Source organism: Haliaeetus albicilla, chromosome 24, assembly GCF_947461875.1.
Source record: "Haliaeetus albicilla chromosome 24, bHalAlb1.1, whole genome shotgun sequence".
In the NCBI taxonomy this organism is placed as follows: Eukaryota; Metazoa; Chordata; class Aves; order Accipitriformes; family Accipitridae; genus Haliaeetus; species Haliaeetus albicilla.
The window spans coordinates 19,566,360-19,583,368 of record NC_091506.1 but is presented as its reverse complement, the minus strand read 5'-3'; the positions used below and the strand labels follow the sequence as shown (position 1 = coordinate 19,583,368).

At 37.6% G+C, this 17,009-nt stretch overlaps 1 protein-coding gene across 14 annotated transcripts in view; it reads right to left on the bottom strand.

The window, feature by feature from the left end:
* Positions 1-17,009, bottom strand: part of DOCK3 (dedicator of cytokinesis 3) — a 231,799-nt gene that overhangs the window by 193,890 nt on the left and 20,900 nt on the right. For all 14 annotated transcript variants that reach the window (XM_069769586.1, XM_069769593.1, XM_069769587.1 and 11 more), the window contains exons 2-4: positions 16,786-16,869; positions 6,381-6,421; positions 3,999-4,054 (exon numbers count right to left, since the gene is read on the bottom strand). In XM_069769586.1, coding sequence (XP_069625687.1) covers positions 3,999-4,054; positions 6,381-6,421; positions 16,786-16,869 — 181 coding nt within the window. The remainder of the gene's footprint in view (positions 1-3,998; positions 4,055-6,380; positions 6,422-16,785; positions 16,870-17,009) is intronic.

Sequence of the window (17,009 nt, the reverse complement as noted above, 5' to 3'; positions counted from 1 at the left end):
ATCAACATTGTGACTAACATCTATTTATCTAGTATAAGAAATGCGTATGACAAATTTGTTTCAACACGCTTTGGCCAGATCGGTCGTTATCTCAACCCTTCGTACCCCACGTTGGGCACCAAAAAGGACTGTCGTGGTTTCAGCCCAGCCGGTAACAAAGGACCACGCGGCCGCTCGCTCACTCCTCCCGCCCCCCTCCGGTGGGATGGGGGGAAGACGGAGGAGAGGAAAAAAACCAAACAAACCTGGAACCTCAAGGGTTGAGATAAAGGCAGTTTACTGGAACAACACAAAGAAATTGCAACAACAACAACGGTACTAATGAAAAAGTATACAAAAAGAGTGATGCACAGTGCAACTGCTCACCACCCGGGACCCGACGCTCTGCCACTTCCCCCACCGAAAAGAAGCGCCCACCCCCCGGCCCGCTCCCCCTTTATATACTGAGCATGATGTCACATGGTATGGAATAGCTCCTTGGCCAGTTCAGGTCAGCTGCCCCGGCTATGCCCCCCACCTCCCAGGTTCCTGTAAAAAAATTAACTCTATCCCAGCTGAACCCAGGACAGAGAATCACAGAATGGTTTGCGTTGGAAGGGACCTTTAAAGGTCATCTGGGCAACCTGTGCCAGTGTTTCACCACTCTCATCGTAAAAAATTTCTTCCTTACATCTAGACTGAATCTAACCTCTTTTAGTTTAAAACCATTACCCCTTGTCCTATTGCAACAGGCCCTACTAAAACGTCTGTCCACATCTTTCTTATAGCCCCCTTTAAGTACTGAAAGGCCACAATAAGGTCTCCCCAGAACCTGCTCTTCTCCAGGCTGAACCACCCAACTCTCTCAGTCTTTCCTCACAGGAGAGGCGTTCCATCCCTCTGATCATTTTTGTGGCCCTCTGCTGGACCCACTCCAACAGGTCCATGCCAGCCAAGCATAGCTGTCTCTTTCATCACACTGAAGTGCAAGAATGTGATAACTAATGTATGTACTGTAATACCATTATATTATCTGAGCCATTAGTGCCTTCACTTGCCCTTTATGTTGAATGCTATTACTGAAACAAGTGTCAGACACTGTAAAATTAAGGTGTTTCAAGCTTCTGCTCCTTCAGCAATTTTTTTAAAAGAGGGAGAATTAAACAAAAACAAAACCCAACACGTTTCTGAAACGCACCATGTTGGAACAATTTTCCATAGGTCCTAAAGTAGCAGTACTGAAAAATACTGGCTCAAAAGGTGGTTTGGGACAAGTAGCGTCAAGGATGCGCTGCAGAGGCTGTCTCTCACAACTATGAAGGACACTCACCCCTTCCTCTTCAGCAGTACAATTGTGTGTACAGCTACTTTGAAATTCTCCTGAAGGGAAGCTATAAACTCCCCATTTCCATAACCCGTTTAGGCTATTTCTTCTGTCCTTTGTGCAGAGTTAAACGGCTAAGAAGTAAATACACAAACAATGAGATGTAATTAATTCTGAAAGGTGTTGGGTTTTTGTTGTTTGGGCATTTGTTTGTTTGTTTGTTTTTAAAAGAGAACACAGTCATTAAAAAAAAGCCACTCACTTTCATGGCAATATTTCCCTTTTGAAAATTCTTTCTAGAAATAATTGTGCCACATTAGCTGGAGCCAAAAGCAGCAAGTGATGGGGGAGAGGATGATGAAGTTAAGTCACTGTATGTCTCTATGTATTCTTGAAGCAGAAAACTTATCAAACAAAAGCTTAAATTCTTCATTTCCAAGCTACCAAAAACTCAGATCCACATCAATGACATAAGTAAATCTTATATTAAGAACCAAAATATACATATGTTAGAAGCATCACTATCTTAAAAACCTGGCATAGTCCTATCAGGTATGCATTCAACCCACTAAAGATGGGACTGGAAAGCACCAATTCATATACATACATACCAGGAGACTAGGACAGATCACAATTTTTTTCTATTATTATGCCAGTGACCTTATCTCTCCACCATTTTGTTGTGAGAGACTGAAATACTGAGAGATACTTGGCATCTGAGATTGTGCTCTATTCTACTCCTGCAATGTTTTTGTCTGGTTGGTTTTGGGGATTGGTTTGTTTTTTCAAATTGGGCCACAGTAAGACTCGGAAATCTCAATTTATGCTTTAACAAAACTCCACAGAGTATGCTTGTGATCTGAATTACAACACTAAGAATATGATGAAAATCACAACAGCTTTTCCTTAGGTCATATTCCAAGATCATTTCAATGGTTAAACAAAAATTCTGCATTTAGTATATATCATCAAAAGTTTGCTTTACGCTAACAACATTAAAAATGATGCCACAACCACTTCTAGCTGAAAATTCAGTTCTTTTCAGATGTCTGTAAAATGCCATTACAGGGAAGGGATTCAAAATAGTTCAACATCCCTTTAAGAAACCACAGAAAACTAAAGGATGAAAGGAATTGCACAATATACTTTAGCTAATTATGGGAAGAAAAAAATCAAAACCAAAGAAGGATGTTCTTCTAAAGATCATTTTTAGAATTGGATTTACCAACTTTTAGCATCAGTGAAAAATAAAGCATTTTGGAAGATCAGCCTTCAATAGTATGCCTGGATTTAAAGAGAACGCACATCAGGACTACATTTAACCATGTAAATGTAATGCTTTGCATTCCTATAACCCTGCACTTCCTCCATTATACCCACATATTAATGACATTACATTGGGTCTATGACTCAAATATAAGAACTTTATATACAATGGTCTGTTACGTCACAAGTGTTTATACTGGCACTTTGGATATATTCTTAAATACAGGGGCAGAATTTCTTTTACCAAAACATGAACTAACCCTGATCTCTGGTTCAGAACCGTATTACGTTCTGTTGTATCAATTGGTATACCAGTCTTTGATACTTATTTTAAAAATGTACATTGACTTCCCTAGTAGTATCTAAATATCCTGAACTGGTTGCCCTTTAAAAATTCTGAACTAACTTCAAGTACTAATTAACTAGATTGCAGGAAACTGGTCTTCCCCCTCAGGAGAGTACATGTTAGGAGTAGTCATTCTATGCAATATATATAATTTTATTACACCCCAAAGTTATGAAGCATCAGTAGTACAGCTGCCCTTAAAATCTTTACTCAGTCTCTTTATGGATAAACATACAATTCAAGACTATCAGAAGTCTCATATTTTTCTACAGGTACTTCACTAAATGCCATTTAATAAGTTTTATCTTCCTCATTTAATTTGTTGCCTTGGGTCACTGTCTGAAATGCTGCACTTAAAAATCTCCCGACAGTGGCCTTAATGTAGAATATGCAGGTAAGAGCAGCAGTGAAGATGTAAGATATTGATTTCAGGAGACTCAGTCAATCTCAGAGGGAACTTTGCAGCTTACAGAGCCTACACACAGTAAAATCTCCAACATTACGTTGCCATCAGTATTGCCAGTCACATTAACTAAATTAAACCTACCTCTAGCAGCATATGAGCTACATACAAAGACCATGAAGGTAAAATATTTTCAGCAGAGTGTACTCCGGTCATTCTTTGGCTTGAGGTGTGGAGGGTTGGATCCTTTTGAAAAGTTTCAAAGTAGCATAGCTACCTTGTCAGTTATGTCTCAGTGAAAATCTGCTGATAAACAAGATGGGCTGTCTACACGCCAGTGCCTCCATAACAAACAGGAACATATAGAATTTTGCCAGCGATGAAACAAGCAGAAATGAAAAATACAGAGTTCTTTAAAATACGTGTGTTTCAGATGATACCTCTGAAGTCCCAGTTTTATGAGCAGAAGTGAACAGGAGTAACCAACAGAATTGATTCTTGCTGTATTAAAAACCAAAAAGCCCCAAAGCTCTGCAGAATTACATTTAATTTTCAAACCCTAATACACAACAAAAGATAAAATGAACTAAAATCACTCTATAAATTTTAATAACTATTTCTTAGATTCCCTTCTAGATGAGAAGCACTGCAGCTTCTGAGAAAGAAGGAAAAATACTCACCCTCTGTTACTGACGATTGCCTTTTTCAAGTGAATATAGTTTGCAGGAAAAATCCCCTGCAGGAGAAAGAAGTCTGTAAGTTAGAAAAACACATTTGCACTTTTTAGCCTTTATATCCTAAGCCACAATAAATAATTGCCAATATACCTATTAAAAAAACCCTAACACTGTGTCAGAGAAGCTGCCACAGTTAAAAGTCAACACTCAGATTAGTCACAATTGATCATTTTAATCCACCTTAGACTAGGACAGCACAATGAATCAAACCTCCTTCTTGAAAGATCAATTTCTTAATAAAGAAGTTTTGCAAGTCTATCCAATAAAAATTATCACACAAAGATTCAAGATGAGTACTCTTCATTCCCAAAAGCTCCTGAAATGTTCAGAAACACTGTTGTATGGGAAATATGCTCTGGTATAAAAATCACGGCTAAGTCAACTAGGTCCAAATCAAAAGGTGTCATTCTAATACTACACAGCTGCCTTGGAATGGACAAGATTGATTTAAAAGAAAACATTTAAGTTTAGACAACTGTCTACCTACTGCAAAGACTGTGCAAACCCAATAATCCACTAACAGGTGATAAGCAAGCAGGAATAACCCGTGACAAGTAGGAAGAGTTCAGAGAAGGGCTTGCAGTTAGCAGAAAGGAATGAGTAATGGATGTAACCACCAGGAACGTTTACTGGAGAGATGTAAGCTAGCTGGGACAGCCAGAAAAGTGGCTATCGTGAAGTCTGCAGCATAGCATCAGTATGCTTCCAGACCGGGCCTCTCTATCAGTATGCCACATTACATTAGATGACAAGGACATAGGTTTCAAAAAACAAAGGCAAAAAGCCCACCATCAAATTTGTGTCTACCCCCCCATACCAGTCTTTCACTAGGGTAAGTATTGTTGTATTACTTGCATACCCTGGAGCTATCCATTTTCCTCCCTCTTTCCAGCAAAAAGCTGTTTAAACACACTTGGGATAGCTCTGGTTATTTGCCTTTTGGTGTTCTCATGATGGTTGTATTTGAACCTTGCCTATGCTGTTGTGTTCTTGTGTGACGAGACATGGGGAAAAGAGGTAATTTAAACCAAACTTTCCATAGCATTCCATTATCTCTGTAAAACACATGGCCCTGAATCCTCAGAGCAAACTCAGTGTGTAAGAACAGTAAGCCTGCACTTCAGTGGCGAATACAGGATCAGCAATGGTAATCTTCAGGTTAAAAACCAGCTGACAGCCTCTGACAAGAATGTCAGTAACCAAACGTGGGCTTTAAATTTTGAGAGCTTTATAACAGTATGATTTAGGAAGAAAAATTTTCATGGGGGTTTGAAAGGAATACTAAATAAGATGATTCAAAATGCTAAGAAAAATTCCTTCTTTTTCATAGGCAAGACTGAAATTGCAGAAGGAGAAAAGATGACTAACAGGAATGGCTTCATCAGGAAAAAAAAAAGTAAATATGTGTGCTTTCAGCCACATGAAAATCTGGAAAAGGAAGAAATGCTACTTCAGTTCCTTGTTCGGTTCACTTCCAGTTAATGCTGTTTATTTCTGTGATCCTGTGCTGATTACCTAAGAAACCAAGGAAGGTTTGAAGGGCTCTCCTATCAAAACTGAACATATACGCAAGCAGAAGATGTACCAACACACATAAAATGAGTGTAGGCTTTTCCATTAAAAGAGTATTATAGTCATGAAAACATAATACAGGTAATATTACATTCTGTAATACAGGTAAATGTGAGGAATCTGGTACTCTCTGCTTTTTAAATACAAGCTGTATTTAAACCAAAAGACAATGAAGTGATGCTTACATAGAAGCAACTATTTACATGTTTGGATATACACATTTACAAAAATATACATGCACTCGCAAAAAATTGTTATCAGAACAGTCTCCAAGTTCTCCAAGAGCAAAACAGGAATATGACTGGAAAGTAACCAAATGCAGTGGTTAAACTGTAAAAATCTGAAAAAAGAACAAACTTACAATATCCTTTTTAATCAGACTTTTTTGAAAGTTGTCTTAGATTAATAATGCAAATTCTTAAATGTGTTCTTTAAAAATCCTGAATTAAGCTGTGCAAGATCACCCAGCTATGCTTTTCTTAGGGGATAGAGATAGAGGATAGAGAGAACCAAATTGGATGAGATTTATAAGTGTTGGAAAGATTACATGTTACATGTCAGGAAGGTTTCTGATCCTTTGGGCGACTAGTGAGTATTGTTCTTTCAATTTGGAAAATAAATCCAATCTTCCCACAGGAAAAAAGTTAAGAGAAATAAAATACTAAGGGTAAGGAAAACAAAAAGTTCACTGGGTTCCAATAGCAAAATAGATATAATCTCCCACTAGATTAAAAAAAATGTATTCACACTTACCTTTACATTGGGCTTCTTAATGGAAACACCTCTGTACCAGCCTAAAACCAGATAAAACACACTATATTAATTTGTGGCATTTCTTACTTTACACAGAAGCAAACTGACTGAAAACTATGCAGTTACTGAGATCATCTCAAAAGCCAGCTGTGCCTCATATAGGTCAAGTTTTTTAAGTGTTTTGTTTGTTGAGGGTTTTTTTGATTGTTGGGGGTTTTTTATTATTATTATTTTGCTCTGCAATGATGAAAAGCAATTAAGAACCTGGAATGCTCCTGTTTATTCCCATCAGGAATAAAAGCAGGTTAGTATACTTATTCACTGTACTCGCAATCATTACCCACTGTGGCAAATATGCATTCAGTGCTCATGCAAGAATCTGTACCGACCACTTTTCTTACATGAGTCTCTTTGCAGTGTTTATCTTAACAAAATCTCCAGACTTCAAAAACCTGTCCTTTTAAGGACAGGAAAAGCCATTATCCATTTCTAATATTGTTTAAACAAATATAAATCTTTTGCATGTGTCTGGTCTTATGTATGTCTGTGAGACTGGAGAACAGACTTTAGGATCTAACTTCACAAACCCAATTATTATCCTTGTATCCCCCATCAGTTAACAGTCCCAGACAGGACAATAAATCAGGAGTAAAAGCCAAAGCTGCAAAAGCTACAAGTTAAACAGAAGAACCGAATTACTCCCGTATTACACAGGTGAAGGTAAAGTCACTCCAGGCAAGATTCATCAGGAAAAAAGTGCTGAAACCACCATTCAGTTTAACAATGGAAAAGGAGCACACTTTAGCTATTGTGGTAGATGAGCTGTTCTTCCACTCCATAAAACTACCTTGAATTCTTCTTAAAAACACGCTGCTCTCTTCATGTCTGGGTCTAATGCTTCACCCCACAACATAAAGCTAACCATTAACACCTGAGCCTGGAATGTCCCACAGGAGCCCGGGCAATGAAGAGTGCCAGGAGGCAAGTTCCATGGAGGGGGCCTGGCCATCCCAAATTTGTGGGCACAGTTGGCCAGGCCCAGCTACTACTCAAGCAGTAAGTTCAACTGCCTGCATGTCACTCTTCTATCTGCTGTAGCCCAGTACTCAGACAGGCAACAACCCAAACTTGCCAAAACCCTAAAATTTCACATAATCTAAATCCACTTTCCATAAAAATTCCTCTAATTTTTCCAGCAACTTCCTCCTTTTAATTTTTTTTTTCTACAGAGGACAGATATAATTTAGCATCTGCAGCATTTAAAAGAGCACTAGGAAAACTTGTCAGTAATTTGCTATGAAGAATAGAGAAGAATAGAACAAAGTAACTGTGTATTTTGTCTCAGAAAAAGGACTTAATATTTGGCTGAATTATGACATGAGTCTCATATAGAGGCTCAGAAGTGGGGAAGAGGGCCTTGATTTTGTTTTAAAGACAGCCTGCTACTCTTGAATTTTTTTTTTTTTTTAAGGAAATATGGATCAATATAAAAGAAAATAATCGATGAATTCAAGACATTTGCAAATCTTAGTATGGAAAAAATTAAAATCTATCTTCTTTATTACACAAATTTCTTATAAAGATAGGACATAACACAAAGATTTATTTTCCCATTAAATCATTGCTTAAATTAAAAAATAAAATTTTGTTTTCAATTTATTTCTTAGTTGATCAAACTTCATGGCAACCATATCAATATAAATATATATGCACAAACAACACATACAGATCCTTAAAATGAGTAATTTCTAAAACTCTACACAACTGTGCCTGCAACACCTGCTTTTGAGTAACAGATGCTACATATTTCTAAGGTCACAGAAAAAAAAAGGCATTTATTCTCTGACTCATTGCTACCAATATAAAATGGAGCATGCTGCTAACTTTTATATTCATAGACTGTGTACCTTACAAATAAACATACATTTTAAGCTTTAAGACAAACAGAGTGGCAAACTTCTTGGTACATATGGAAAAAATTGGTTTTATCTAAGCTTGTGAACAGAACTGTAAAGGTAGAACAAAACTTGATAAAGCAGGTGTCTATTAATGATTTAGATGTGCAGGGTAGGGGATGAAACACATTTTCAAAAAACTACCTTATTTCTGAGTTTCCTGTTCTTAATCCCAAACCAGATCATCAAAGATTAAAAGGTATGTGTTTACAGAGTTGTATAAAACAGGAATGGAAGGACCCCTGAGAAATCATCTAGCTCATCCAAGCGATGCCTCTAAACCTCTCCTCACAGATGTTTAGCCTTTTTTTAACAGTGCCCAATAATTTATTACCAGGACTGAATAACACAGCACTCCTTGCCTGGAGAAAATGATCCACAAAACTTCCACAAAATGTAAATTCCGAGGTATTTCTGCACAGCATTCCAAGGAAAGAGTATATTTCTGCTACTCCACACAGACCAGTTTGAAAGTGGTGGTGTTGCACAGGCATCTTTTTAGAAGAAATTTCTTCCACGGATCAACATTGGCCAAGAAAACTGCACATAACAGTAACGTTTTGGTATAGTACTTGAAAATCTAGAATATGTCAAGTGGAGATGGCAAATCCTCACTGGAGAACCTATTTCAGTGGCTCAGACAACATATGTGCGCTTTATAACCTGAACTTTCTTTGCGGCTATTTGAATCCAGGATTTTTTTTCTTTTGCAGAATATGGAAAACATTTTGTTGACTTCTCTTTTGTAGGTACTTTTATAAATTTGAAAAGTGGTATATTTGCCTTTAATCTTGCAGATTGTGCTCTCCAGATCTTAGTTTTCCTTTCTTTTTTCTTTTTCAATGTGGTATAGTATTTTTAGAATCACCCTTCTGTTTTAAGTTTCCTCCAACTCCATGCAAGCAACATACAGTAGAAAGAAGAGCTCACCAGAACCTGAAAGTGCTAACTTGCAAAATGTAACTCCTTATTTGCTTACAACGGACACCACCAAAACCTCATTCTGTATCTCAAAGTAAAAGCTATGAGAAAAGGGACAATGCTTTTTTAAAACACACATTTAGAAAATTGCATCTGCATTACATTATTCACTAAAATGAACTAAAGCTTCATGCTGGAATTAGTCTTAAATAGATTAATATTGATCTAATCATCTATTTTAAAGAACATTTATTTTAGAGGATTTAATCATGATAGTCATCAAATCCAGGCAGGTGCTTCAGCTAATTGTGATCACAACATGCACTACAGAGACTTCAATATTGACTAATGTTTTTAGATGTTACTGTACTACAAATAATTAATTTTTAATACTTTAGAATTATGCCATTCATTTTCTAGTGATACATGGCCTTTAAAGGGTACTGACTTCAAGGCAATGGTGAAAAAGATGGGAGAAGCAGAAAAACATGGCTATGAAGTGACAAGAATTTTGTGAATAAGTTAATGTGAAACAATCAGGAGTATCCACAATTTGAAAAGAATAACTGTCTAGTAATTATCAGTAACCAATAAGAATCTGCAAACAGATGAAGTTAAGGCATAAGACTAGAGCTGGAACACCCACAGTCCCTACAGAGAAAGACTGTGTTTCATGCACACAATTCCTCCCCGCATTTCCTTTTCTGACAGCTACGAATACTCTCAAACTGCTTGACCTAGTGGATGACCTAGGGAAAGGAAGACAGATAATTCTAACTGTTTTTCAAAAAAATGAATTGCCATACTGGGTTTGGCTGGGATGGAGCTAGCCTTCTCCACAGTAGCCTGTCTGATGCTGTGTTTTGGATTTGTGGCTAAAACACTGCTGACAGGAGACCAACATTTTGGCTATTGCTGAACAGTGCTTGGACAACATCGAGGCTTTGCCATTTTCCCAATGTGCCACCCCCAGCAAGCAGGCTAGGGGTAGGCAAGAAGTTAGGGGCGGACATAGCTGGGACAGCTGACCTGAATCAGCCAAAGGGTTCCTCCATACCATATAACATCATTTACTATAATACCAAAAATTAGTCTATTAGAAGCACCATTCTAAGCAACGTCCTATTTAGGATAAGAAAGAGAACACTAAATATATCCTAAACAAGCCCGATGAATTTCAAGTATTATATCATAGTCAAAATACGAAGACATCCTAGAACATGCAAAAATAGTTTGATGATACAGATGACATTGCAAGCAAACTTTTTTTTTCTTTGATCACACAGGAAAACAGGCACAGGATGAGCCTACTGCTTACGCCATAGCACAATAACAACTGAATAAAGCACTGTTAATGTCTGAACATTTATGAGAAGCTGAGGATGAATGCAGCCATTTGGACTGCATTTTAATATTGCACTGATGTGTATTTCTGGGTAAGTGTCATGACAAAGCCATGTACTTGATAAATTTTGATGAATGGAGGTGCAAAGCTTTTTATTTGTTTGTTTTAAAGAAACTGGTAGTATGATAAGACATAATGCCTCAGTAAAACAGAAACTGTCAGTGCAGGAATCACAATTTCCTAATCTAACTGATTTTGAACACCTCATGCTTTATGTTCTCAGTATACACAAGACAAAGGTTTAATCCACATGCTGTAGAAAAAAAATTAATGAATCGTATCCATTCCAGTGTGTTCTGGACAAGTCACTATCTTAAAGCCCTATTCCAACTTCGCCTTTACACGGACTCTACTGCACAGTGCAGGAGATAAACCAAGCAGACTACCTGAAGCAATACAGCCACACTGCACAGTGATCCATTCCAGCTAAGCCTACCACAGAGTTGAAACATTATGTTTCTGAAGTGAAACACAGAACCCAGGAAAAGCCACAATCTTTTACAGCTGCTTTTTTCAATACCATCTAACAATATTTGATACAAGCTAAGAAAAGTGAAGAGTAGGCTGATCGACAGCTCTGCCCTCTGTTTACCCTACACAGCACATAATCCCCCAAAGAGCTGCAAGTATTAGTTCCATGGTAATAAAACTTCAGAAAAACAAAAGGAAAAGTACGCCATTATGCCTGTTTCCCCCGCACATTAAGACCACCACTTGCTCATAACTTTTTCTTCAAAATGTATTGTCTATACATATATTCACACTGTAGGTTACTTGCAGGCCAGTAATAGAAGCTAAATTACTTAGCAGTATATGCAAGAAATGTGTCCCTGTCATTCCCTTTGTTTCTAGGGCTTTTTCAGCTATCCTAAGAAATATTAGGCTTCCTGCTTAGCTCCTCTGAACCCTAGAATTCAACAAGGCTTCTGAAGATGCAGGACAGAAAAATGGATTGTGAATGTATATACCAACATCACATATAAAAAATATGCTTAGGTAAATAACATATCTTTCACCTACAACTACCTGTACACAAAGAAATTCAGTGCAGGAAACCTGAAGCCATATTAGAAACCTGCATACTTTTTAGATATAGACTGAAAAACAGTCCTTCCAAAGATGTATCACAGACGGAGGTCTCAGCAATAGTACAATTCTAGTTAAATTGCAAAGGGAGCTCTGAGGCAGGCCTGCACATCTCAATCTCTTAATCTAAGCGATTAGAAGAGCTTCCAATGTTTTTTGCTCTTTACTTGAAAGTGCCTTGAACAAAACAGGATATTCTTTCTAAAAGCCACCTCGCAACCCTTTCTAGATTTCCACTTCAACAAGAGTTCTGTCAAATGGAAAAAGCTCGTCCCTTTTGAGCATTCATTTGCAGAAAAACAAAAGGGTCCTAACTGAAAGGTATGGATCTATTTTTCAGAAAAAATTAAGCCCAAATATCCAGGTTAAATAAAGTAGCATCACCTGCAGACTGTAGGAAAAAACAAATTCCATGTACAATTTCTTGACAAAGAAATTCTGAAAATAAATTACGTAAGTATTTATGGTAAGTCCTAAAGCTAAACTTGGTTCTTAAAGAAAGCAATGTTAGTAGAATCTGATACAAGAACTTGAACCTTCTTTGTCCTACAAGAGTGAGTATACTTTGCAGTAATCTAACTCTCAAACCTGGAGGAAAGCTATCTTTTGCATACACTAGTCAATAAACAATTACTTTTATCTTTTAATCTGCATATAAGCTGCTGTGCAGAGCTAAAGGTACTCTAAGTGACCCAGAAGAGGGATAGTAACAGTGCTTAGCAAAGCTTCTTGATGCCGAAGCCACTCAATGCCAAGACCACTCTGTTCTGAGCTTGATGCTCTGAGCAGTGCCAGGACAGGATGAGCAGCAGATGAATACCCAACCTATCCTGCCAACACCATGTCAGGGAGCAGCCTCATGCCAGCAGAACCACGGGAATATGCTTACAACACAGCCAGAGATGCCACAACAAAAGCAGGAGAGATAGAATTCGTTTTATCTTGGTGTTAGCCAAATAGAAGGCCATCAAGAAGTCATTCCTGCACTCCAAAAGACTAGTCTGAATAGCCAGGCAAGATCTTCCGCAGCAGCTGTGTGGGTCCAAGAGATTTCAGTTCCACTGACACACTCCACAAAAGGCAAAAAGGAAAAGGGGTGAAAAGGGAAGAAAGGCCAAGAGGAAAAGGGATCTCTCACTGGAAACTTCTTTCTCAGGGTAAACCCAAATTACTGGGAGTGAGTCAGTTTGGCCCAGCCAGCCACAGGACAGCTCCCGACTCCAGGTGGAAGGAACCCTGCATTGCTCCCACAGCAATGTGACAGTCTGCAGTGTGATTCCTCACTCATCTGTATGGTACAACTTGGAAGCACAGCAAAGATATTGCTTCTCAAGCACACCGAGTTCTTCAAGAATTTAAGAAAAAACCCTAATTGCAATCCATATCTGCTGCTTAAGTGTCCCAAATACTGGAAAGCCTTCATTTAACTATGCTGTCGCTGCTGGAATAACAGAGGGAAACTTTAAATATATTATATGCATGGCTTAAGAACACCATTATTAACATGCACACAAATTAAAACCATGTAAATACTTGTGTGGATACCAGAATTTGCATGGGTAATATTATATTCTTTTAACTGGCACTTCAGGCATCAGCTAGTGTTTCTTTCCTTCAGTGAACATATAAAAGTCTCAAGGTAATAATTAAAGTCACTGAAGTTGTAGCATTTTTAATCTAAAGAAAACTACTCCCTGGCAATAAAAATAAATGGACAAAACAGACATTTTAAGTCTGCTCTGAATGCCAGTGGCAGGGCAATAGCTGTATGACTTGAAAAATAGGGTGTTCTTTAGAACGCGTAGACCACGTGTATTTCAAACAATGAGTATGCTCATACTTTGTCACTTAACAAAAGAAAACTCTTTCAGCATTTATAGGTAGCATACTATTGCCATACCCTTTCACCTCCTCGATGCATGGCATGTAAAGCAGAGAACACCACTTACTGTTTCCATTCTCTCTCAGTAGCAAGATCATAAGTGGAAGGACTCAGAGAGGGGAACAGAGAGAGGGGAAAGCTGTGAAAGATAAGCGTACATACAACTAGTATCTTGAAGAATATTTGTTACCTTTGAGTGACACTGCTGGAGGACCTCAGAGTCCTTCATGCAAACAGTAACTATAAAACCACCCTAGTAATATCATATGCTTTATAGATAGCGTAACATTTGATGAAAACATGGATGAAGCTTTTGGTAGCTTCAGAGGAAAGGTAGACACTAAGTCCATGGGTTTGAACCCTGTCATATTGAATTGGGGGGGGGGGGAGGGAGCAGTGGGAGGCATTTGTCAGATTTAGACAGGGTTCGAAAACAGCAATTTAGATGTTTGTGGTCTGGCATGAAAGCACACACTGTGGCAGGCACACAAATTGATCGAAATTCAAAAGTTCCAGTTTCAAGCACATGAACAAGATCCATAGTAACAAAGACAACTGTATTTCATTGCATTTTATTTAATACATGCATAGACAACCACAGTAAAAAAAGATTCTTTTAAAATGTGTTATCAACTAGTATTCATATTTATTAGCCTTAAAGAGACAAATACATGTTTGTATGTGTGTGTGTGTGTGCATATGTTCCTTTACCCTGCAAATACATACAAAATTTAGCTGCAGAGGTACCTGAGAACTTGATATAGGAAATTACCCACTCTTTCATTCAATTGCTCTAAATACAGCGACCGCTTTTTATACCAGTCACTACAAAAGAGCACTTGCTCTTTTGTAATAATACAGTTATTCAGTAAGTCATTATGAATCTGAAGTCATATCTGAATCTTTGTCAGCCTTGAATTCTTCAGCGAGTCTCTGAAATCATTCTTCATGTCACTAGAAGGTTTGCGTGTATGGGAATCCTTTTAATCCTGACAGCAAAGTCCCCACTGTAGAGAATTATGCACAAACTATTCTAAGAAGTGAAGCTGAAACAGCAATGGATCTTCTGTTGACTGCCACAGTAGTGACCCTTATTTGCATGGATTAACATTAATTTATCCAGTTTGTCTGGACAGAAGAATCCCCAGCAAATAACGCAGAAGTGGAAGATGAGGTATGTTTCATTCTAAATTTGCAAAGCAAACCAAGGACCATGTTAAACAACCACTTAGATAAGAATGCTTAACCAATGACTACTTTTTTCCTTTTAAGAACCTACTTTGCACATTAGTGTGCTTTTTTGCATAATTCACACATGCAAGAGCTGCAGCACAGACCATCTGAATATTCAGATGAGTTTCATATTGTGGAGTTCCAGATGTTATTATCAAAATTAATATATGTTTTTATATATGTAAAGTCCATGGCAAAGGCACCTCAACCAAAATGACAGGATAAAGGGCTTAAAAAAACAAAACAGAAAAAGCTCTGTACAAACACCTCCTTCCACCCAGGAAAACACTTTGTCTGAGGGCCTCCTTTCTCAGCAATTTGAAGACTGGCATGAATTGCCTTTGAGGAATCATCCTCAAAACTACTGGCAAAGGAAATATACAGAGCCTAATTATTATAACACTGTAAAGAGACATTGGATTATGCTTTTCTGTTAGCAACCTGCTCCTTTAAGATCATGCTTTTATTTCCCAGAGTTTTGAAAGCTTCCTTGATTACCAGAAATAGTCTGAAAATATCATGACTGCCTTCAGCAATATACACTGTTTTACCTTAGAGTTATACCATCCCATGCAAAGTAATAAATTTTTCCTGAGCTTGCACCATGTTCTAATTCATGAGACCTGATAGAATGACTACGATCAACACTCAGTGCTCGAGTAAAGCTTAGCCCATTTCACCACGTGGTTTTTTTTTTTTTTAAATTATCACTTGCAGGTATAATACTACAGTTATTGTTTACAACATGCTGCTTCATGGATTAAAAGTCACTATTGCACTGCAAAACTCTCATTCAACAGAAAATTTTTTACAAGTGTAGGTGAAGCAGCTACTACTTTCCTAGAAAAATTAGCATGTAAGAGGTCACTTTTTCATAAAGAGTTAAGTCAGTAGGTAAACAAACAAAACACCTGACTACAAGAAAAAGCATCAAGAGCAAAAGACTGTTCTAGGCATGAGAGAAGAAAAGCAGTCTTCTGACAAGCATACAGAAGGTTTGTGTAGCAATGTTAACAGCGGAGATAAAAAATGACTGTAAACTGAACAAACACAAAAATAAACCTACAACTTTGTGGAATGCTAATTTGGAATTCAAATTTGTGGATCTGGTTTTGAATTTCTTTTAACACTTCAGGATTAAGGTTACACTTTTCCACCTCAGACTATAGCAAAACATGTTCTCATACTGCATCTTGTCAACCTATTTCTCAATAGACATGTTTTACACCACCTGCTTACTCTGAATATTAGGATAAAAATCATTCTCCTTTTAAATACAACAACTTCAAACACACTATTCACACGAATAAAGCAGCGGATTAGGACATTCAATTTTTTCACACAAAAACATCTCCAGCCACATAAGAAAGAACTATAGTTATAACATTTACAATGGCATTTTCCTCCAGGTACAAAAAACCACATTAATATAAATGCAAGGCAGTCCCCCCCTAAACCCATACTCTTTACATTTTTTCCAGTATTGCTCCCAAATGATTTGCTAATCTATCTCATAATTAATATTTTTCATGTGTTCAGATGTTTCTAAATAATAAACACTGATATACTTAATTGAAATGCATAACGGTAACACTAAGAAAATATAGTAAAAACAAAGATAGTGATTATGTACTTTACATGATGAAAATTCACTGTAAGACCCAATTACAATACAACAATCAGGTCAGGGTTCAAGATTTTCTGGACAGATGGTTAACTTAAAACACACTGACCCCCTATCAGACTGGATTAGTGCCAACAGCACTCAGCCTTCCCTACGGAAAGTGGGTCAGATTAGGTTTTATTCAAGTGCTTTGATTTGATGCATCATGATTTCCAAACAACTTATTAAAATCTGCTAGAATAAGATATTCATATATACTCATATAGAAAATGGGACTCCTTCCTGGACATCACACTTACCTTCACATTTCTCTAGGATCTGGACAGTTTCACCTAGTTCCAGGACCAAGCCTTGCGGTACAGCTCCTCGGAAGCTGCATATCACTAGAGGGTGGGGAAAAAGAGAGAGAGACATATGAGGGTTGAATCTTTGTGTGAATTTTTCTTCTAAGCATAGCACTTTAGCTCACTCCTTACATAAAAATAGCTATTACATAGCTGCCCAGAAAAACTGTCAGCCAACT